At 40.6% G+C, this 22,914-nt stretch overlaps 2 protein-coding genes across 9 annotated transcripts; one reads left to right on the forward strand and one right to left on the reverse strand.

Moving 5' to 3' along the window:
• Positions 1-472: 472 nt before the first annotated feature.
• Positions 473-20,974, forward strand: MYO19 (myosin XIX). 8 transcript variants are annotated; one of them, XM_062592141.1, is made up of 25 exons: positions 473-545; positions 1,097-1,228; positions 3,091-3,235; positions 4,004-4,152; positions 4,380-4,493; positions 5,253-5,385; positions 5,603-5,672; positions 6,049-6,151; positions 6,352-6,448; positions 6,909-6,985; positions 7,364-7,454; positions 8,501-8,672; positions 9,012-9,085; positions 9,175-9,296; positions 11,066-11,179; positions 11,481-11,657; positions 12,600-12,746; positions 13,215-13,322; positions 14,211-14,281; positions 15,247-15,338; positions 17,253-17,413; positions 18,131-18,260; positions 18,439-18,524; positions 18,875-19,180; positions 20,123-20,974. In XM_062592141.1, the coding sequence occupies exons 2-25, from the start codon at positions 1,217-1,219 to the stop codon at positions 20,249-20,251; spliced, it is 2,880 nt and encodes a 959-aa protein (XP_062448125.1). In that variant the 5' UTR covers positions 473-545; positions 1,097-1,216; the 3' UTR covers positions 20,252-20,974. The 8 variants fall into 8 exon arrangements, 5 of the variants coding, with proteins under 5 accessions (XP_062448125.1, XP_062448127.1, XP_062448126.1 ...); XR_009960383.1 differs by lacking the exons at positions 17,253-17,413; positions 18,439-18,524; positions 18,875-19,180; positions 20,123-20,974 and adding exons at positions 15,755-15,876; positions 16,394-17,252 and having other exon boundaries at positions 18,131-18,200; XR_009960384.1 differs by lacking the exons at positions 18,131-18,260; positions 18,439-18,524; positions 18,875-19,180; positions 20,123-20,974 and adding exons at positions 15,755-15,876; positions 16,394-16,508 and having other exon boundaries at positions 17,253-17,332.
• Positions 16,326-22,386, reverse strand: ZNHIT3 (zinc finger HIT-type containing 3). Its single transcript, XM_062592146.1, has 4 exons — positions 22,304-22,386; positions 22,094-22,125; positions 21,825-22,007; positions 16,326-21,527 (listed from the first exon to the last, which is right to left on the reverse strand). The coding sequence occupies exons 1-4, from the start codon at positions 22,384-22,386 to the stop codon at positions 21,337-21,339; spliced, it is 489 nt and encodes a 162-aa protein (XP_062448130.1). The 3' UTR covers positions 16,326-21,336.
• Between the last annotated feature and the right edge of the window lie 528 nt (positions 22,387-22,914).

Raw genomic sequence — 22,914 nt, forward strand, 5'->3', positions numbered from 1 at the left:
CTGCCGCCGCCGCCGCCATGCTGAGCGCGCCCTGACGGGAGCCGCCGCCATCGCCCGCCCCGGCGCCGGCCCCGCTCGCACCGCGGCTCTCGCCGCGGCTTGGCTCCCCCGCAGGGCCGCCGACACCCGCACGGAGCTACGGCGGCGCCGGGGAAGCTGGTTTGACTCGCCGCATGAACTTCTGCCCCCAGCGCCTCGCCTGGGGAAGGGTCTACCTCTATATATATACATATAAAATATATATATTTTATCTCTATATATAATATTAGCAGCCCTTGAAAAGCAGAGAGGGTCTCCGCGGCCGCTGGCGACACCGCGCGGGTGGGCGCTGCCTGCCGCTGCCGTTGCCGCAGCCGTTGCCGCAGCCGTTGCCGCAGCCGTTGCCGCTGCCGTTGCCGCTGCCGTTGCCGCTGCCGTTGCCGCTGCCGTTACCGCAGCCGCTGCCGCGCCTAGTGAGCGATGGCGTTTCCCGCGTCGGAAAGGAGGCAGAGTTCTTCCCGGCTGAGCGGCAGGAGAGCTGGGCCCGCCTTGGCTTGAAGCAAAAGGTAAGGTTCCTGTTGACGTTGAGGTTTTGGGGGTTTGTTTTTTGAAGATTTTTTTTGGGGGGGGGGGGTTGGGTTTTTTTTGTTTTTTTTTTTTTTTTTGAGAAAGCATGAAGAAGTCAGAAGCAAGCAAGGATGTCTTGTTTCTACTGAAACAGGAAAATTGTGCGACTCGCATCTTTCCCAAAGACACTATAACTTATTGGATTCCGTCAGACCCTCACATTTTTCCTGCTTGCCCTAAAAGGAGGAATTTAACAAAAACGGAATTGAAAATTCTTGCCAAGAAGCCCTGCTTTATTAATTCAAGAGAAACAAAGCAATTTAGTCCTGCAGTAAACAAAAGTACATTATTTCCTACGAATAAGCTTTATTTACAGGATCAGACACCATGTATGATCACTGATATTATGGGTAGGCTCACTAGCCCCAGCACTACCTGGGCCCCATTGGATCAGTTCAACTTGTCAAACCTTTGGATTGTGCGTATGGACCCTCTGCAGAATGATACATCTGGAGTTATTTTGTCCTAAATGCCTTTTATTTTATTTAAGGGCTCTTCAGCCTGCCTTGAAAGAGACTCCCCAGAGTAGAGGCTCAACCAACTTGGCTATCCAGTGTTCCTGTCATAGATTTACATGGTCACCCATATGCTGTGTTAGAGAATTGCCAAGATGCCAAAGCAGGTAAAAAGTAAACCAGGATTTGTGTGTACTAATTAAAAGTTACTGCTGGGAAAGAATTCTTGGCTTTCTTCCATGCAATCAAGCCAAGGTAACTGCTAAAGGATATTCAGCCCTGCTCCATAAGCTTGTCAATGACAAACTGGACCTGTTAACTGTGGTTTTGAGCTGTGTTACTAAAACAAAGTAGTGATTGTTCTTATGCCATTGGCTTTAATAAGGCAAGTGCTAATACATATAACATGTACTTAAGGATTTTTTTTCCAGAAAAATTAATGGATGCATGAGCTGTACATTACAGGTATTTTAGAAGTGATTATACTTTCAAAGATTATTTTTCTTTAGGCTAAGTGATCAACATCTCCGTGGATGTTGAACAAATGGGATCAGGCCAGCAAAATGAAGCCCTTCCTCAGATATTGCAATACTAGCAGCACAGTGGAATTCTTAAGAACTCTGTTGGCATGAACATAACTGTAAACATAGGAGGGTAGAGGAAGAATGAGTAATTTACAAAAACTGATTGTGTCGTGGAGTACTTTATAATTGTGCACGCCTGTTCTCTGTGAAAGTAGCAAGCTTTTAAATGTTCATTCAGAACATATTAACAGAAATGGCAATTTAATGGCAATACTTAATTGTGTTGCTAAGCATTTTTTCTTTGCTATATAGAACTTTGTATTATTGGAAATGAGCCATTTATGTTCTCTGCAAAATATAGAAAGCTCCTAAATTAGTTTATTCCTTCCTTATTTTTTTTTAGAAACATTGTGGGGTTTTACGGTACATTTTGCTCTTTATTAATGAGTTTAGCTCACATAATGAGAATGCTGCTGAGTTGAGTACTTTTCCTGTATAAACAAGGTGATACTGTTCATTGACTTGGTTAACTTGTAAAGAATTTGTGATCCTAAATACAAATAAGTAGGGTTACTCTGAAGGAGTTTCTGTCAAGGAGGGAGGGAACAGAAGAGGAATATCCAGAATATAAAAATCAGGACTGGCATCTTTTGTCTCCTTCATTTTCCCTTCTAGCACTCTCCCCTTCCCCAAAAATGACAAACAGGACCTGAAATCTCTCTGCTGGCTAAACTTTCCATTACGTTTGTACAACAAATGTGTCCTTCCAACTAATATTGTCAAGGACATGGAAGCCCAGAGGCTAGGATTTAAATACATAAAGACATTCAAAGAGGACAAATCTTCACCTAATGAAGGCCAGATATTATAATGCCACCATTCCTGTCGCACAATGACCTGTGCACACTCTGCAACTTCACCCTTGGGGCCGTCAATCTCTGCTCTAAAAATGAAGGTATCTCCTAGGAAAACTGCATTTCTGTTGGACCACAGTAGCTTTCTGCTCTGCCTCAGCCTTTGCAGCCAGGCCTTCCTGCTTCTCCTTGCTCACGGCAGTGTTTGTTCTAAATGGATGATGTTTAGAGACTTAAAAAACAACTGGTAAAGAACATTTAGTAAGTACGTCTGTCCTGAATGACCCGTAAAATTGCAAGCACCAGGTAGTGTGATCCTAAGGACTTGTTCTTCCCAAGTGCCCTTTCTTGCAATCAGAATTGCTAGGATGAATTCAGTTTACAAATGATGTCAGCCTGCCATCTCTCATGTACCAGATAATATATTTCTAAATACAGAACTCACCATGGGAAGCATTAAGGCAGGAGAAGGGTGTTCATTGCTTTCAAATTGAGAGGAAGAGTAGCTCAAATATACTAAGTTATGATTCCTGCTGAGACTGAACTGCTGTTAATTGGAAAAGGGAGAAGAGCTATAAACTACAGCTGTCAAGGAGAACGTCCACTTGTATTCAGCTTTTGTCTGGTGCTAATCTCTCTTGTCCTTTCCAGGTAAATGGCCAAAAAGATGACTCTGTCACCCACAGTGACCCCAGTGATTCTTTTGAAGAAGAAGCTAGAGCTTTTTTCAGCGATGAAGAAAAACTACATCTTTTCGATGACCTAACAAAAGTTAATCCGGTGACAACTACAACAGGTAAGCCTACAGCCAGCAGAGGCATCTCATGAGTCACTTTCCCTAGTGGCCATCAACGTATAGTAGTTACTGTTCTCATCACACTAATATTATCATGAACACAGTAATTAAAGATTCAAAGCCCATTAAAGTCAGCATAGAAATTCATGTTTGACTTAATTGGTTATTTATATCAGCACTTTTATTGTAGATTTAACTGTACTTATCTCTCAGCAAACTCTGTGAACAGAATTCACGTTTGTATTATTGGTCCAGGCAACCAGGGGGTGGTTAAGAGTCAGTGCTACGGAAGGACTCACGCATGACCTTGTAATTGCAGTTTAGTTTTATATGAACATATCTTATTTCTAGGTGTCTCAAGCTGCTCAGAAAATGAGGCTCTGATGTAGATCAAAACAAATCCATTAAATTAGTCTTGAAATGTAAATTTCTTACTTTACTTTTAAAGATGGCCCTGTTAAGACAAGCTACGGCCCGTTCATAGTGCAATATGGAGAATTCTTGCCTCTGTCTTTTCTGCAAAAGAACAGATTTACTTTTTAGAGCTGGCCCTGTAAAACCTTGTAGAAGCACAGGATTTATTGAATTAACAAATGCCTTAAGCTTTCTGAAAAATAAGAGCAACTCAACTCAAAATAAGAGCTGCTCAACTTCCCATTCTCTGTCAAACCTAATAGGTAACATATTTGAAGTTTATTTGTTAGAAATATGAAAAAGAAGAGACAAATATACTTTTCCAAAAATGCTAATAAAAGGTTTATCTTTCAGTTCTGAAATGCCTTCAAGCAAGATATGCAGTAAACTTGTTTTATACAAATGCTGGCTGCAGCCTTGTGGCTTTAAATCCATTTCAGTCTATCTCCTGCCTCTATTCACCTGAGCTTATGAGAGACTATCACGTCGCACTTCGCCCTCAGGTAATGTTTATATCTGAAATAGCTGTGCATCTGCAAAACTCAGAAGATACCAAGTTCTTTTTTTAAAAAAAAAATCTAAATGATAAAACTCATTTTTAGTGAAAGAAGAGTACTTCTAAATAAGCAGTACTCTTTTCAGATAGATGTGAGAGGACCTTTGCTGTCCATTGCTGTTGAACTGTGTCATTACTGGTCTCTTAAATATAAATATTCTGTCTTGCTACCAGGATTTAAAACCTCACATATTTGCAGTGGCTGAGGAAACCTACAGAAATGTCCAAAGCCAGATAGACCCCATAAACCAGTCTATAATTGTTAGTGGAGAAAGTGGTGCTGGGAAGGTAAGGAGATTTTTTCTGTTTTCCTGACATTGCTTTTACATTTTGAGATTTGGTGGTGCAAAGGATTTCAGTGAGCTAGCAAAAAAATCTCTGACAGAGCACGTAGCTAGTCTACTCTAGCAAAACTCTATTGAAAGATGTGAAAAGCATTAAGTGACTGCTGCAATCAAGTAGATTGTACTTAATATAACTACTGTTTAAGCCACATCTATAACATCTGTGAAGGCAAGATTCAAATCATTCAATGGAAACTATCTGAGTGAAAGTCTCTGCTACTCAGTCTACTAAGGAGCAAGTGTCTCAGCAAAGCCTGCGTAAAGACCAACAAGAGATGGGGGAGTTCAAGTCCGAGCCTAGGCCCTTTTGCAATGATGCACCCTATTCAGCAAAATACTTGAGGATATTTTAAGCCTGAGAACAGAATGACTTGTTGAGCATTAATGGCTCAAAGTCCATTTATATTCAATTCATCTTAAGGTACTAGTTGTTAATTGTAGCTGAGCTTCCAGATGGTTACATCTTGATAAAAATGCCATTCAGTAAAGTACTCATATTCCAGTGGCACTTAAATGTTGCACATAAGCATACGCATAAAAAGTTTCTGCTAAACTGGAGCTGTACACCTGATATAATTATTCTCTTTAGCATCATTGCCAGCTGCATACTGTGTTTTTCTTGGAAGCCAGCACTGTTTTACTAACTAACGTAACTAATAACATAGTAAAAACAAGTTGCCTATTGTCAATCCCTCTCTTGCAGACCTGGACATCTCGCTGCCTTATGAAATTTTATGCTACCGTTGCTGCTTCAGTTACTTCCCCAAAAGGCAATGAAACTGTGGAAAGGATAGAGAAGAGAGTTTTGGATTCCAACCCTGTCATGGAAGCATTTGGTATATGTGGCTTTTTTAACAGCAAAGAGAAGTAATCACCACTGTAGGAATTTTCTTTGTTAATGCATAAGTCTAAGCTCTCTCTTGTTCCTCTCCTTAAAAGACAAACTCTTCAAATACTGGAGCAATATACAAATCACCCTTAATGTCTGTATATCCTACATGGAAGAGTAAAACCACTCTGATCATGCTGTATCTGTCACTGGTAACTTCACAGGAAATGCATGTACCCTGCGGAATAACAACAGTAGTCGTTTTGGAAAATATATCCAGCTTCAATTAGACAGGTAAAAACTATTCTATAGTATACTTATCTGTTGTTTCTTTTTCTTTAAATCTTTACAAACCTATTTCTAAAGTCTGTCATAGAATATTTTTTGTATGGAATATCTTTAGGACACATTTTGGTTTGTTGGCAGGCATTCATTTCCTCAGTTTATGTTATTATTTCTTTTTTTCTGCCAGCACTTATCCTCATCTCTAAAAGAGAGCAAAGAAAAATCAGTTGCATTTAAGAATTCTGAATTAAATTACGATAAACTTGCACAAAACTGAAGATGAACCGCAGAACATTCCTAGACAGTCTGTATTGTGACAACAGGATACATATCAGATTCTGAGAGAATTTTGTTGAAATCTTTTATCTTTTTTTTTTTTCTCTAGATTCCACCATCTAAGTAGTGCTTCCATTCAGACATTCCTTTTGGAGAAGACCAGAGTTGCTTATCAGGCCCCCAGTGAAAGAAACTTTCATATTTTTTATCAGGTTTGTGTCAGTTAATGTTTCTAGATATTTCTGACAAACAGTAGGGATGAAATTACTCAATTTAGCATAGTTGTACCTGTTTATTTACTCTCTGCCATGTTTTAAAATTAAATCATGCTTCCAGTGTGCTATTTTTCATCCTCTATGAGGTGTAAATACCAAAGGCAGAATTCAGTCATTACTTTGTTTTCTGTCTCTAGATCACAAAAGGTGCAACTGCAAAAGAGAGGTTGGAATGGAACCTTCCTGAAGGGGCTGACTACCGCTGGCTGCCAAATTCTGAAAAAAACTTAGATGGTAAAAATTAGGTTCACATATTGTCCATTAATAACAACTGTAACTTTAAAGGGTGGGGGGCAGGAGACAGCAGCAATGTGTGTCCCCTGTTAAACACTATGACCCAATTTAGTCAGCCAACTGACTCCTGGTGTAGCCACTGTGGACATTTTGCAAAGCTACCTGCATGAATCTGATTTTTGTATAAGTTTAATTTTGCACTATTAAGAGTTTTCACCTGACTTAAAATAGCAGTTTCTGGCCTAGAGCATTTGCATCTCTCTGTGGCTATGTTTAGAAGCTGTCTCAACTTTGAATGTGCTTCAGCAACCTGCTGCCTAACCTCTGAGACCATAAAGCATCTGGCTTCCCTGATCTCTTTTGATAATTCTAGCTAAACTAGGTGTAGTGTAGTGTTCTGCATTCCTGTGTTTTTGTGCATGGCTTTCTCAAAAGAAATAACACCTGTTTGGCTTTTCAGAGGACTGCTTCAAGGTGACCAGAGATGCAATGTTTCACTTGGGCATTGATCACTCCACGCAGAACAATATTTTCAAGGTCAGGTACAACGCAGCGTGGGCACCGTGAGGCTGATGATGTTGTTTGGACTATCTTTTTAGTGTGGGATTTCCGCAGCAGTAAAATCTGTATCAATGTACAGGGCATGGGTCGTTTGATACCAGATGCAGCGATCCTGACTTGAAGGCCTGTAGCTACACATTAGATTGCTAACCAAGTATTAGTCTTTAACTAAAAGCCAGCACCTGTGAACTATTGTGTGAGATTAGGAATTAACCAAGAAACTTGAAATCTACTTGATTTTCCCTGTAGGAATGTTTTGATTTGTTATGTTTATGTGGAAAGGGGAAGGCCAAAAGGACACTGCCTTGAAGGCGAACTCTACTTTAAAAAATTCAATGATTGTTTATGTTCCAGGTGTTGTCAGGGCTTCTCCATCTTGGGAACATTCAATTCTATAATTCACTGGATGAATCTCAGCCTTGTGAACTAGAAGACAAAGCCAAAGGTGAGGTGCAAAGCATGCCAGGATCCAGAGTGTTGTCATCTTAGTGCAAAATGCCTAAAACGAAAGATTTAATGCACACTTTTGCTTGATAGGAGATTATCAAGGTCATGGGCAGAGCAAAATGTAAGTGTGTTTTTGTTCAGTACTTCATGGTTTCAATGTATTGCAGAAACACAAACTTCAGGCTCTCCTGCTCTGAGAAGTAATCCCCTTCGATAACAAATCAAGGAAATTGTAACATTAGACAGTCAGTTCACAATGGATTATCAGCAGAGTTGTTTGTAATCTTGCACTGAGATCATAAGACTTCCAGAAATCTGACCCAGAAAGGAGAACAGGGCTTTCAAAATTAAAGCTCAGAAGTTTTTCTGATAAACACTGAAATTCCACTTAATCACAGCAAGTTGTTACATTGTAGCATAGAACATAGGGTTGTTTTGTGCATCTTTAGGAGGTTTGTGCCTCTTCATTTTTCTCTAGAACTAACACACCAATCTAAACAGTAAGATTTCCTTCTATTTAATATGCTCTGAACTCATGCTAGTCAATAGTCAAACAGTTTTGAGTACAGCTCATGTTAGCAAGATCTTAAAATGCTTTGTTAGCAAATACTTATTCCTCTGATAAAGAGATTACATTCTTTTACAGTCCCACAAATTCCCTTTTTTCTGGTCATCACTGCTTTGTTCTCTATGAGGATTTAGAAGTCTGCTCAAATAGGTGAAAAAATAATAGGCATACCTAAGGAGTATTCTCTAAAATGTCTTCTTTGGTATGGCAAATTCCAGGCTTTTTTGATAGCGTTGATCCATTTTAAATAGAGAATGCAAGTGTAGGGGTACTGTACATCCAAATTAAGAGGCTAGTCTTGCAAATTTTTTTTTTCCTAATTTTGGGCAGAGTACCCAGTATCCCACATTTAAGTTGGTTACTTCATGGAAGTGTCATTTTTCTGATATCATCTCTAGACCTTCCAAAACTCTAAAGAGGCTGCCTTCATTTGATGCTTTCAGATAATTTTGCTGCATTTTTTTTGTCTTAATAAGATTTTGTGAAGACCACAGGAGATTTATTGAAGATACCGGTGGAGGAGCTGCTAGAAGCATTAAGAATTCGAACAATAACTGCTGGAAAACAACAACAAGTCTTCAAGAAGCCATGCTGCAGAGCTGAATGTGAGACTAGGAGGGACTGCCTGGCCAAAGTGATCTATGCTAAGTAAGAGCGCATGGGCCAGGCTGCTGTGCTAATCCATGTAACTTTTGTGAGGTAATAGCAAGGCCAGAGAAATTTTCTTCTCCTGGCATTTGTATGGACACAGTAATAGGATAACTGCTCATTCCCTTCTCAACACACCCTTGATTCAGTCATAGACACTAACTGGCATAGCTGCAGTATGTATGAGATCTTCAGAGAACTGCTCTTTCATGTCAGCCAAGAGCGTGTCATAACTCTGTTTCTTTCATGAGATAGTAGTAAAAAAAGTAGTGAAGAAGCACTACTCTGATCATTTTAAGTGAGGACCTCTTCAACTAATCCAGTTGTTGTTGTCTACAGATTGTTTGAATGGCTCGTTTTGATCATAAACAAAAGCATCTATGCAGATCCATTGGTGTGGACCAACTTCATAGGTATTGTTATTCATCCCTGATCTGAGTAAATCTAAGTCCTTCCAGCTACCCCTAGACCAAAATACACTATCTACTCATATTCCTCCTAGGTTTGCTGGATGTTTATGGTTTTGAATCTTTCCCTGAAAACAACTTGGAACAGCTTTGTATTAATTATGCCAATGAGAAACTACAGCAGCACTTTGTAGCACACTATCTGAAGGCACAACAGGTAATATTCCACTAAGATCAAATGTTAAATATCTAATTTTAAAACAGAATCCTTTGTCTCTTAATTTTATTTCTATGCTTCTGGTCAGATTGTAGCCCTCATTCAAGCAAATAATACTACAGACATCAGTGGAATGTGAGTAAAAATTGTTTGTTTAAAGAATGGAGTGTGGTGGAGACAGTTAACTCTTCTAGGGTACTAGAAATCTTCCCTATTATAAAACTCCATTGATTCTGAGGCCTATTAAATTGTTTGGATTCCCTCAAAGAGCCAAACACATAAAACTAAACTAGGCATCTCTTGAAGTGAGTAGCCTAAACTGTGATTCTTTTGAAGCTGCTGCTTATAACCATGCTAATTCTTGCCCCCCAAATATAAAGTGCCTAAACATGTGCAGAGCTGAACTTACTTCCAAGGCAGAGAGCCCAGCAGGGCCATGTAACCTGTACATGAATAGAATGCAGTACCTTGTGAAGGCCTTCTGCCACAGAAGAACAGCTTCATAAATCCAGTTGTTCTGCCAGTACCTTTGAAGATAGAGACATCACGTTAGCTTTTATTCTTGAATGAGGAGGTACCCAGGATGTGTTGTTTCATAGTGGGGAAGGTACTTTGCACCATGCTAAATACGCTCCATTTACTTGCTTAGTTGGTGCCATGCTGTTAATTCCATTTTTTTTTAATATTCTTCTTGCTGTATTTGTCTGTATTAGCAAAAGTGGTCTGAAAGCTACAAAGTCCTTGTCAGGCCTGGACTGCCAGTCAAATAGTTCAGTCCTGGTTGAATTCTTCTACATTTATGCATATGTTACCATGCTTTTTGCCATTAACTAAAATCTGAGAAATTTGTTTCTTTGTGACACTGGGATGATGGCACCCTCTGCTTCACCTCATAGTTGTATCAATTTATTCAGGAGATAAGTATCACTTTGACCGCAGTTTATTCTTTCATATGCTCAACGTTTTTTCTGCCTGCCCTCCTAAGTACCAGGGGTTAGTGGTCAGTGAAGACGGAAACCAAATTCAAGCACACAATTACTTTCCTTGAAACTGATTCATGACCTCTGTTTACAGTACCCCTCCCAATTACTGCCTGCCATCTAACCTCTCTTTATCTGGTATGTGCCAAACCACTTACATGCCATTAGTGGCTGTACTGAGCAAGCTTTTGGCAGGAGACTTAAAATAACTAACTAGAGCTTGTGTCTGCTTAAACACTTCTGACAGTTTGTTCTGTAAAGCATAAATATTGTACAAATTATTTCAGTCAATAGCTTTTTTTCTTTTTTTTTTCTTTTTTTTTTTTTTTTTTTTTTTTTTGATCGGGCTTTGTTGCACTCAGTAAGTAAAGCTTGGGACATAACAGTTAGTTTAGGACTACGCCCCAATCTAAGAAAGGAGTCTTGTGTATTCCTTTCCCCTCAAGGGAAAACCCAGTACAGCCAGGGGAGACTCAGAGTGATTGTAGACTCTGTTTACTCTGAAAAGCAGCCTTGCAGCTCCTGCTGATAAATGTATGAAGTTCCCAAATACTTAAATTGTTCCAAAAGGATCTGGTGCTAGTTTCCTAAAGGCTACTTGGCACAGAATATCTTCACATTTTTTTTTCCCCTCAAAATTACCACTGAGTGTGAGCTGAGTTTTGGATGAATAGGCTGAATCTGGGATTAGCTTGTTAAACCCTAACTCCATCAACCTGCGAAAAGTATATAGTTATTAGTGCTCTAGTGCCCTCTGCTGCAAAATATTCAGTCTCTCTCTTGCTTCAGGAAGAATATGCTGCTGAAGGTCTAGAATGGTCATTTGTAAACTACCAGGACAATCAGAAGTGCCTTGATCTGATAGAGGGCAGTCCTCTCAGCATTTTTTCTTTGCTGAATGAGGTAAGTGTGGATCTAAACTCTTAATGATTTAATTTAGTTGTCCCCTTTTTTCCCAAGCCATTAAAAAAAAAAAAAAAAAATTAGCACCAACAGCCAGCTATAAAATCTCTGCAGAACTTACTTTTCAGAACAGCAAATTCATTAAACATTTTTAGTTTTTTCACAGTTATTTCAGGACTTGCATACTAAGAGCAATTAGAAAAGTAAAGTAGCTATGATTTTAAGTAAAAATGTCTTATATGTTAAAGACAGGTGTTCATGGCAAATAGCAGCTGCAACTTTTCTCTTGTTTGTTGTGCAGGAGTGTCGTCTGAATAGATCCTCTAACACCGACCTGTTTCAAACTCGGATTGAGAAAGCCTTGTCTAATAACCACTGTTTAAGTCGAAACAAGTTTAGTAAGAAGCCTAATTTTATTATCTCACATTATGCTGGCAAAGTCTGTTACCAGCTGGCAGCAATGGTGGAGAAAAATAAGGTAGGCGTTTCTTAGAATGAGCTGATTTAAATTATATATATATATATATATATATATATATATATATAAAGGCACACAGCCCAAAAAGCAGTTTTAAATCAAAGCAGCATGAAAATGTATATTCAGTGATTTTTAGTGGATATACTCACCTTGCTTCAAAAATTATTCAGGCCATTTAAAACTGGGTAATGTTCCTGGTCTGTTTTTTAGTGAACCATCAGCAGCACATGCAAAACAGACTTTGGTTAGTAAATCTTTAGGCTAAGGATTAAGTGTGTCATGTATCACCAAATCAGTGCTTCTTCCATTCCTGAGACAATGCAGCAGTGTTATGGCATCAGCACATTCATATAACCATAAATACAGCACTTAGTTCTCCATAAAAATTAACACAAGTTTATGAGAAACAGCAGCTTGGACTTGATTATTGAAATTCTCTTGAAAGTACCAGGGGAAAAAAAAAAAAAGTTTTGGCCTTCATTGTGTCCACAGGGGAATAAATGTGGATGTCTGGAAATAAGATCCCTTTTCAGTTCTGATCTCACCAGGAATTATGGCAAATAGTATTATGGTGATTCAATGAAATATTATCTCCTAATTGAAAGGAAAACTTTCTGATATCTGCTGCAGACTGTCCTATCAAGAGTAAACTAGTCCTGAGACTTCTAACTCATTTCATTTGCATAATGAGAAAAATGTCCATAGCAGTTGTACATTTGACTAGACCTGGTAAATGTTCAGCCAAAGCCTATTTCCTGTTCATGAAGCTATGAATGAATGTAGCAATTTGAAACTCCAGCTGTAGTTCAATCAAAACTAACATTAGAAGCATAATGTCTGAAATTATTATTCAATCCATGTGTGTGGAATATTTATTAATCTTCAAAGGTGACAGTTTTCTGCCTAAGTCCCTATACTAATGAGTCATGCTTATGTTTGTAGGACCCCATTCCACCAGAGCTGGTCCACATTTTGCAGAATTCTCAGGACCCTTTGCTTCAGAAGTTGTTTCCTGTGACAGAAAGAAACCAAAATAACATCAAAACCCAGAACAGGGCAGCTGTTGTTACAGTGGTGTCAAAGTTCAAGGTATGTCCTAATGAAGTTTCTAGTTTCTACTGCTGTTTACTTAATTGGGTGAGAAAACAATTTAGCTGGACCAAGATCAGGATAAATGTTATATAAAACTCAAATACCTTCAGACACCTTTGGTCCTCTAGGTTTAGAGTTTTAATCATTTTTTTTACCCATTTCCTCTAACAGTTAGGCATATGCCTCTGTTAGGCTCTTTTCTACCTGCTGCTTTTGGTGGTATATCTTGCACAGATGGCCCTCTGCTATAGTTCAGGAAACTTTCTGAATCTTCCAACAATAATTTTTTAAAATGCATCTGTAGAGCAGAATTTCACTGTAGCTGTCCTTAAAGACCAGATGATACTGAGCCTGTAAAACCATCCTTGCAAAAAATAGCTTCATTGTTTTGTTACAAGACCACTGATTAGCTAAACTATCTGTGGAGAAGGAATCACTAATTATACCCATATTTGTTTTCTACAGGGTTCACTTGAAAATCTCATGCAGATCTTGAACAGTACTACACCCCATTATATCAGATGTATCAAGCCTAATGCTGACTGCAAGGCAATGACTTTTAAAAGAGAAGAGGTAACTCTCCAAAAGCCTTTCCTCACTCAATCTATTGGGAGACTTCCTACAGACATTGTGCAGGGCTTTGCATTGGCTCTTGTACGATCTTGATTCACTTGCAACATTTTTTTCACAGCACATTTTTAATTTTTTTTCCCTTTGGAAATTCCAAGATAAACTTCCTTTAAGCATCACTGGTGATGTTCCTCTAAAATGGAGCTAGTCTTCACAGAAGCAGCTTAAATATTGCTGTATGAGCAATATTTAAAAGGATACTTCTGGGTTATTTGGGGTGTTAGCATTCCAGCCCTCAGAGCAGATAAAGGTAATCTGACTGGTGAACAGCCCCAGTCATACAAAGGTCCCCACAGTGCATGCCCACAACACATTTGCTTGCTTCTCATGTCTGGTCTGGGAGGACAGCCAAGCTGGATGAGATCAGTTGACAAGTATGTCTTTGGGAGCAGAGCAGCAGATGCTAAAGCTACAACTAGAGAGAAACTCACCATTAAAAAAAAAAGAAAGAAAAAACCCTCAGGAAGTGCTGCATTAATTTTAAACACACCGAGGATTTGCTGATTGCCTGAAAGAAGTGTTAGAATACCAACTGGCTTTTCACATTCTGCTGCATGCACTAGAGAGGACATGAGAGGATTGTCCCTGCATATTAGCATTGCCCTGCTCCTACTCCTGGTATTACATAAGGCTAGGTGACTGTGTAATTCCCTTCTCCCCATCTCCAACTGTACACTGGCTCCCACTGGGGTGATTCACACCAGCCAAGCCCTTGGTGTGGTTGCTGAGCTGAGCATGGCTTGGATCAAACTCACCCCTTGCAGACGTTATTTGCAGCAACCACAAGGAATAAGACAGTGTTTGCCTAAATCATCTCAATTTATGTCTCAGGTTCTCAGCCAGCTTCAGGCATGTGGAATAGTAGAAGCCATCACCATCAGTGCAGCTGGCTTCCCTGTTAGGTAAGTCCAAACTTCTTGAGCAGTGACTTAACATAATTCACCTCTATAGTAATTACTGTGGTATTAGCTATTCAGAAGAGGAGGAAATCCAGTCATTTTGAAATCTGTTTCAGACCATAAAATTTCACTGAGACTTTCAGAGCTCTCTGAAGAGCTCTGCTTGCTGTTTGCTTTTAGACTTACTGGAGCACATCTTTTTCATGTTTTGGAAACAATACTTACATAGTAAATATTAAAAATATATATAGGCACAAATCTGGACTGTTCTTTGTTCTAGATAATAAAGCTGTGGCTAGTTTGGTAAGCAGTGCTAGAACAACTTGCACTGAAAGTACTGTATTAAAACAAACAAACAAACAAACAAAAACAAACAAAAAAACCAGACCTACCTAAAACAGGCCCCTAGTCTGAGGGCTCACTTTAGTTCTCCAGGTTGAGGGGTAGGGGAGAGATGTTTTGATGTGGACTATCACGTACTAAAACTTTAATGTAGCTCCACAGGAACATTCTCAGCATTAAAATTAAATCATAAATGGGATTCATCTATCTGTAGTCATCTAGAAGTAGGGCATCTCATCTGAGTCAGTCACCTTGCTAGGCTTTATATTTGACTGGGTAATATTTGACCAACATGAGAGGGTGGAGGGAGTAAGGCCTGACTTGATCACATTTTGCGCAGCTCAGTATTAGTAGGATGAAGATCACAGCTTTTGTGAACAAAAATGATTCCTGATGAGTCTTTGTTATAGGCAATTGTCACTGGCTGTTATTAGGCAATAACTGAATTTCTTTAGCAAGGTTATCATTTCTTGCATGCTGGTGACTACATAAGCATCAGTCTGTTTGCATTCCATGTGCTATATTTTTGAAGCCATTTTGCAATTTTTCCCCCTCAAAGGTAAATTATTTAATACATAGTAAATAAATGGTACTTGCCTGGAATTAACTGTACTTTTGGCTATCAGGGTCTCCTTCCAGTGTTTCATTGAGCGCTATGAAATACTGAGCAAATCATGTGGGTCCAATAAAAACAGCTATCATGCTGCCAAGAAAAAAGGTATGTTTTTTTGATAGTCCCTCTACTATAAAGTAAAATTTATCACTGCACCAACTTGATACATATAGATGCAGATGCAATTACTGTATTCAGCTCTACAGAAACCATTATTCCCAAGCTTAAAATATTTTTTTTTATAATCTATCACCGACTTCAGTTTCTCAGTTGCCTACTGCTTAGAGTAGGCTCCTTTGAACAGTGAAAGTCTGCTAGTCTTTTCATCATACCATTTTTTCTGTGTTCATCTTGGCTAGAATGATTACAGTTACACTGGTGTTTGGGGTTCCTCAATATAATTTGATTTAAGAGTTGTTTCCTAAGTAAACTTGAAAACCACTTAACTTTTTGTTTACTTACGTTTCTTCTCCTTTCTTTTTTCTTTCACTTTGTTTTCTTGCCAAACACATTGACCCTAGCTTACTTGGATTCTGCTGTTACTCTTCTGCTTCTTTTACATTTTGCAAACTTCTGTATGAGATTCTTTTTCCAAAGCAAGACTGAGGATGGACTTTAAAAAAAATATAATCCAATCTACAAGGTAACATCTTTGGCATGAACCCTTGAAAGAAGGAGCTCAAGTATTTACATTTAATATTGAAAGTTACTGCAACCCCCTTTGTCTCCCCTAGATTAGCCCCATCTTCACTAACAGGTTTACCTGGAAGTGTGGGAAACAAATACCTGCCAATTTCAGATACGTAAAATGTCTGGAAATCTATTCCCCTTGAGGAAATACTGCTTGCTCACTCCTTTGAATCAGGGGAGTGGGATGACATAAAGAAGTGCAGGCTGGAAAATTATTTTCACACCATATCTTTCTCCCTCAATTATAAACCCATTAGCTGAAATGCCTTATTGTGGTAGATTACTAGTCCTTTTTATCTTTATCAGGTAATAAGCTGCAAATATACAAAACAGTTTTCTAGACATAGGGATAAGCTTTTGGTTCCCAGTATCAGCCCCATAAAGAGCATCATAGTCACCAGCTGTTTTTGTGTAAGCAAAAATTGTTTATATTTGTTTTCAGTACCTTAAAACGCTCTCATCTCCTATAGCAGAAAAGCAAACTATTAAAGATGGCAAGATACAAAGACCATCAAATTCCTGCATCGGGCATGCAGAATACTCGTACAGCATTGCCTTGAACACTACAATCACTTTGAAGGACAGGTCTGAATTATGTCTACCTCTATTTCCAAATAGGTTCATCTGTCTAACCTGCTTGTCTCATAATGCAAAAAAGCTATATACTATTACCTCAAAGTGTTTTAATAACCACTGGTTGCTATAGTGAACTGCTGCTTAATACATGTCTCGATTCCTTTAGCTGCTTCTGGCACCTTGTAAAAGCCTTGGAACTGTAGCTGCATTCCTTCCTTTTCTTTTCCGGTATTTTACTGTACACTAAGCTATAAGTTTAATTTCTCTATTTTTTTTGCTCTTTGTTCCCAATAGTTTGCAGTCTTGGGTATTTCCTTAGATTTCCTTAGGCCTGAGCTACTCAAGTGTATTCTTAATTGCACTGCTGTTGCTTTCTAATGTTTCCACACAGGACGCTTTAAACAGTGCAAGAACAATTGAGCCATTGTCTGCATCTGCCCAAAAGATTATTTCTTACCTGTGCTGGTCTGCATACGCTAGAATGGAGGTAGTAAGACAACACGGGTTAGCAACCAAACTACATCCTATTTAAATGTATTAGGCTAGTTTTCTAGCTAACACATGGTGAAATCTATGCTATTACATTTTTTCCATTAAACATAGATAAAACTAGTATAGTAATACCTCAGTTGTCACCTCCTCCCCTCCTTGTAGATATATACTTCCTAAACGGCCAAGAAGTCTCCATATAAAGACAGTTATTTGATACTGTTTAAGTTCTACGATACCTTCTCTTCAATGCTTCATTTACAGGTGAGACTGTAGAAGTGGATGATAAACCATTATGTTCTGTCATTTACAACATCCTTCAGAATGTGGTTATGGGACAAACTACCACTGAGCCAACAGGAAACAGATCAGAAAACTCTTCAGTGTACTGTGGCAAAACTAAAGTATTTATGACTAATTCTGTGGTAAGAATGGTATTTCCCTGGCTAAGAGTTCTGAAGCATACTTGCATAATCAGGAGTTTTGGCACAGATGATTATCATCATGACATTGGGCTATATTCCTGAATTTCAGTAGGAACAGAATTTGGCATTCTTCCTTTAAATTTATTAATCTATGTCCATCCATCATAATCCAACTGAAGCAGACTTTTTTCAGTGGTAATCTTGTTGTTAATGGGCAAGGAGCTGCATTCGTCTGTTAGCATTGATGTCTTCTCAGTTCCAGTAGAGATTACAGCTTTACCTAATTTCAGCTGACAGACTTGGCTACTCTGACAGGCCTAAGCATATTCACTGTGAAAAATCTGAAGATGAAGGCACTTAGGCACTTTTACAAAGCTTATATACTGAAGGATGCACCCATAAAAGAACTCCCTTCAACAGAGCTAATTTTAAGCCAGATGGTAGTGTGATTTTGAGACTGTCTGCTTTTTTCCCCACAATACTCTTACTTTTGCCCTCAGATATTTATGCTTTCCTTTTAATTTTAGATGTTAGCTAATAAGCATTAAAAAGCAGTGCTCTTACTTCTAAAATACGATTCAGCAGTCTTAAAACTGAAATACATATTCACTAATTGCTGCAGCATACGTGGTTTTCTGAGCAACACAAAATTACGGCAGAAGGGTGAACACAACTCTGTCCCAGAGTACTAACTGCAGACTTGTGTCCTCAATGCAGCTAGAGCAACTTGAAGCTAGAAGAGTACATGTGTTAAATGAGAAAGCATTTCTCATTCAGTGTTGCTGGAGAAGATTTAAACAGAAGAAAATAGCAAAGGAGAGATGGTCTGCAACTGTCATCCAAGCAGGTAATTTGACGGAGTGCAGCTAAGCATGATGTAACATTTCCAGTTACACTAGCTGTTTAAAGTTGCAGGAGAGGATATTCTAATCAGACGTGGAGAAAGTTTAAGTGCCATCCCTTACATTATGTGTGACAGCTTCTGAGATTCTTTGTACTCAGATCTCTCTTAATTAAATCTTCAGCTATTCGTTCCTGGTTAGCCAAGAATCGCTTCCAAAGGATGCGCAGGGCTGCTAATGTTATAAAGCATGGCTGGAGGAAATGGAAAGTAAGTACATTAGTACAGAAAAGCACTGAATTGAGTGACTTAAGCTTTTTAGGCATTTGGGAAAGAATCTAGCTCTGTCAAGTAACTGTACCAAAGCAGTACTGTCCAGTCTCCAGAAAACTCTTCTCAAGTAGAAGAGCAGACAAACAGACTCCAGTCTTGAATAACTGCTTCTACAAGGTGGCAGTGCAAAGGATACGGAATGAACTCACTCCTATTTATCTTGATCAAATGGGCAAATGTCCCAAATACTGTCTTATCCTTTAAGGTATCCTCTTCTGTAGACTGTAACTTAGTTTTGCTGTTTTAAGTCTTGTGTTCAAGCATATTGCTCTGCATCTCTTCATCAGACAAAAATGGCTGCATTAGCAGCAGAAGAGTTGGATGATGGTGAAGAAAAAACACTGTTTTTCCCTGGAGCTGTGGTGACCTCAGCCAGTTCACCCTGTCCTTTGGAAACGACTTGGCCACTCAGTGCAATAATTAAGTTCTGGCCTCTGGGCCTTGTCCTGTGTGCTGCACCTGTTACCATAGGGGGACTGCGGAGAGACCTGTCTCTGCTGGCGTGCTTGAAGGTACTTCAGGAGAATGATAGCTACAAGATGGAAAATGGTTTCTTTGGTTGTGGCATCACTTCTGTTAGAGCTCTGCCACAGGTAATGTACCTCACACACTTGAGTCAGTAGCATGCTTAAGCTAAGTTCACCATCCTGTAACAGTACCAGCAAAAAATCTGTTGTCAAGCTATGATCTTCCTCTTTTTCACTGCCTTAGATGTGCCATGATAAGTCTGACAAATAGGTCAAGCTAGACAAATGACTAAAAAAGTTGAGTCTTTTAACTAAGAATGAAAACTCTCCTTAATCTTAACAAACTGACCACAACTCTGTGCTTCAGAAATGGAGAGCAAAGAATTCTAACGTGGTCTCTGCTGTTCTGCATTAGGTATTTTTTCTGTTTAGGGGATTGAAGCTGCACAACAAGTGAACAAATAAGTGTCTATTTAGGGAAAAGCAACTGGGTTTATTGATACATAATCAGTAATTCTGCATTAACTTCACTGTGCAGACAACTACTCACTGACTAATTAGGATAGAGGATTTTCAGGGCAGCAACTCTGGGAGCAACCCTGGAGTATTTCACCTCCCACTTACCTGCAGAATAGTACTAAAAATAATTCACAACCCACACTTGGTTCTCTGTTAAGTTGCTCTACAATTACCAGTCATCTTGTGCCTGTACACTTTTTTTTTTCTTTTGTAGGCAAGTTTTTTTGAGGTTGCCTAAAACTAAGCCTGTAACTTTTGAAAGGTCACAATTATTACAATTTGGAGCAAACATGTACTAAGTCAACCACTGACTAGATAACAAAGATTTGAGTTTAAACTGATTTTACTTCAAATCATACTATTGCTGCTGTTTGTAGTAATCATTTAACTTAAATCCATTTCTATTAGAACTGTCCTGGAATGCTTCCTCTATCCTTATTCATGTGCAATGGCTGCTTAGATACTGAAGCACTATTTAGCACAAGTAGCAAAATCTAGCTCAAAATCTGGCAGAACATTAATTGATCTCTCTACCTCGTTTTCTTCTAGGGCTCTATCAAGTTTCACTGTAAGAAGTCTCCCCTGCATTATGCAAATGTCATTCCCCATACAGATGCCTATTCTGTAACTGGATTTAACCAAATTTTATTGGACAGAAAAAAACTCCTTCCAGCATAAGTTTCGGCCATCTCCACGTACTGTACTTTTCAGGGAAGGACTGCCTGTAAGCTGCTGCTTTCAAACACTTTAATCAACGTCCATGTCTGCTGCTACCTCAGAGCTTTCCATAGTCATGCATTCTACGTATCGTTATAATATACTTCAAATTTAGAACAAGCTGGTGAGAGGGCATTCCTCCTGTCACAAATATGCACATATTAGAGGAAATGTCAGTACTACAAGAGCACTTGACTTAATTAAAATAGGTCAAATACTTTAAACAATGTATACTTGAACAGAACACTTCAGCACTACATGGAGAAGCAAGAGGCTGGTAATGAGACAGTGAAAAATGCAAACACTTTTTTTCTGCTGAATTCTCATCAGGAGGTACAAACAACTCTTCTGCTTGACCATGCTAGTCTTCAGTAATATCCTAACGCTTCTGACTGTGACTGAGAAAGCGAGTAGCAGTCAAATACAACACTGAAGGCAGATGTCTCAGGGAAAAGTGAAATTGTACTCTTTTAACCTATGGGACCAAAATCTATGAAATCTCACAACTGCTGTGGATTTCTAACACTAGCTAGTCACCAACATCAACTCTGGCAAGGCACTAAGGTTCTTAGTTCTCATCAGAGGAGCTTTATACAGTCTCTTTTTGTTGCTCACATGGACCTTGAAAACACTTAGTTAATCTCTGTACACCCCTTTTAAATAAACTGTTAAATATCTTGCAAACGTGTCTGACCCTTCCCAACAAGACTTAATTAATAAGAACATTTCAGATTTGTTTGTGGATTAAGATAAATACTGACATATTTAATAATTTTTTTAAATTGGGAAGGAGCATTTGTACCAACAGAATATATCAAGTTTAATTCCTAGTATTGAGAAATCTCTCCTTTCCAACACTGTCTGACTGCCTATGTCATTGCTTATCAACAGTAAAGTGAAAGTTACAGCACAGACGTCCATGAGTGAAATGTGACCAAAGCTAGAGGAAATAAAGACTGATGTAGCATGATAGCTCACAGTACTGCAGGATCTCTTCTGTCGAGAGGATAAAAATTTCAGGAAAAGAAAAATGTTCCCAAAGCAGCTCACTCAGGAAGAATGTTCTCCTTCTCTGGGGGTTCCACAATTCTCAAACAGCAGTCTGCAAACTCAACAAATAATGGCTCCTGCATGTATTTTTTCATGAGGGAGTTTTTTTCTTCTGCTTGATCTACCGTTAGCAGTAATTGCCTGAGATGTGGATTCAGAAGCAAGCCTCTCAGTTCTTCTGATTCCCCTTGGGAAAAAAAAAGGGAGAGAGAGAGAGAGAGGAAAAAAAAAAAAAGATGAACAGTGCTAGTCCGTGACCATTACAAAAGTGGTTCAACACACTCTTATTTGACCAATACATTTTCAAGGCCAGTTATCTTACAGTTAGAGCTGCATGGCCTTGCAGCGGGCAGCACAATCAGCACGTGAAGAATGACTGGGAATTCTGCATTTCCCAGCTTGTTTTGTTTAGACCCCCCCCCCCCGCCCCAACACACACACACACACACACACACACACACACACACACACTTCAGAAGATTACCTAAAAGCTTGAGTTTCTGCAGCGGAACTCGGTCTTGCTCGTCGTCTTCCGTCAGGATGTCCGCCACCGACCAGGGGCTGCCCGGGGCCGGGGGCGCAGCAGAGCCGCAGCAGCGCGGCGCCGGCGGCGCGGCCGCTTGAGCCGGGTGCTCCGCCGCCGCCTCCCGCTCCGGGGCGCACCGCTCTGCGGGAGGGAGGAGAGCGCGTTAGCGGCGGAGCGGCCCTCGCGGCCCCCCCGGCGCGGCGCGGCGCGGCGCGGCGCTCACTTACCCCTGTGGGTCCTGCAGCACGGCACGGAGCAGCTGCGGGGCGAGAGGCGCCGTTAGCGGGGCCGTTACGGCTACACGGGCGACCGTTACCGCCCCCCGCGCGCGCGCGCGGGCAGCCAGGGCCGCGCCGCGCCTCGCACCCGCCAGCCCGGCCCCGCCGCCCTCCTCCGTGCCCTCCCGCCCTCCGCCGCCGCCCCGTCCCCGCGCTCACTAGGCGGCGGCGCACCGCGGGCAGCGGTACTTGGCCGCGCCGCCCGCCGCTCCGCACACGCCGCACCGCCGCGCCGCCCGCATGGCGCCCGCCGCCCGCGCCAGGCGCGGCCAGCCCAGCGCCCAGCGCCTCCACCCAGGCGCGCTAATCCACCGCCGAGGAGGCGGCATCGAGCAGCCGCTGGGCGGCCTCGCCGCAGGGCGCCATGTTGAGCAATCGCGCCCCGCCCGCCTGCCCGGCGCCAGCGCGGCGAGAGGCCGAAGGAGAAGATGAGCAGACACGAAGGAGAAGTCTTCTTAACGGCTAACGCGCTTCCAGCTGTCCTTTGCGTAGTGGCTGCACGCTACATACTTCTTTTAATTCGTGGCACCATAAACATGCGTTACCTTGTGGCAGGCTTGCTGCAGTCCGGCTGCTGCGCCACGCAGGAGCCCAACGTAAGGAACCATCACCTCCCAGAAACATTTATAAGCTAAACAGTTAAGGCCCAGGGATGGCAGTAGCCTCTGTCGGTGAGATTCACGCACGCCCACTGAAGGAGAGCCGGATCCCGCTCCCCATCAGTGCTGCTTCCACAGCTGCTGCTGTCAGCAGGGGCAGGACCAGCCCTG

The sequence above is a fragment of the Rhea pennata genome, chromosome 20 (assembly GCF_028389875.1).
Source record: "Rhea pennata isolate bPtePen1 chromosome 20, bPtePen1.pri, whole genome shotgun sequence".
In the NCBI taxonomy this organism is placed as follows: domain Eukaryota; kingdom Metazoa; phylum Chordata; class Aves; order Rheiformes; family Rheidae; genus Rhea; species Rhea pennata.

What these genes read in the sequence shown, in the direction of transcription:
- MYO19 (XM_062592141.1), top strand. An exon ending in ATCCAGCTTCAATTAGACAG is followed by an intron (nt 5,673 to 6,048) that starts GTAAAAACTATT and finishes TTTTTTCTCTAG; the next exon opens with ATTCCACCATCTAAGTAGTG. An exon ending in CAGTGGTGTCAAAGTTCAAG is followed by an intron (nt 12,747 to 13,214) that starts GTATGTCCTAAT and finishes TGTTTTCTACAG; the next exon opens with GGTTCACTTGAAAATCTCAT.
- ZNHIT3 (XM_062592146.1), bottom strand. Translation starts at nt 22,386, where the DNA reads ATGCGGGCGGCGCGGCGGTGCGGCGTGTGCGGAGCGGCGGGCGGCGCG. An exon ending in CCGCGGTGCGCCGCCGCCTA is followed by an intron (nt 22,126 to 22,303) that starts GTGAGCGCGGGG and finishes CTCGCCCCGCAG; the next exon opens with CTGCTCCGTGCCGTGCTGCA. An exon ending in GCAGAAACTCAAGCTTTTAG is followed by an intron (nt 21,528 to 21,824) that starts GTAATCTTCTGA and finishes TTTTTTCCCAAG; the next exon opens with GGGAATCAGAAGAACTGAGA.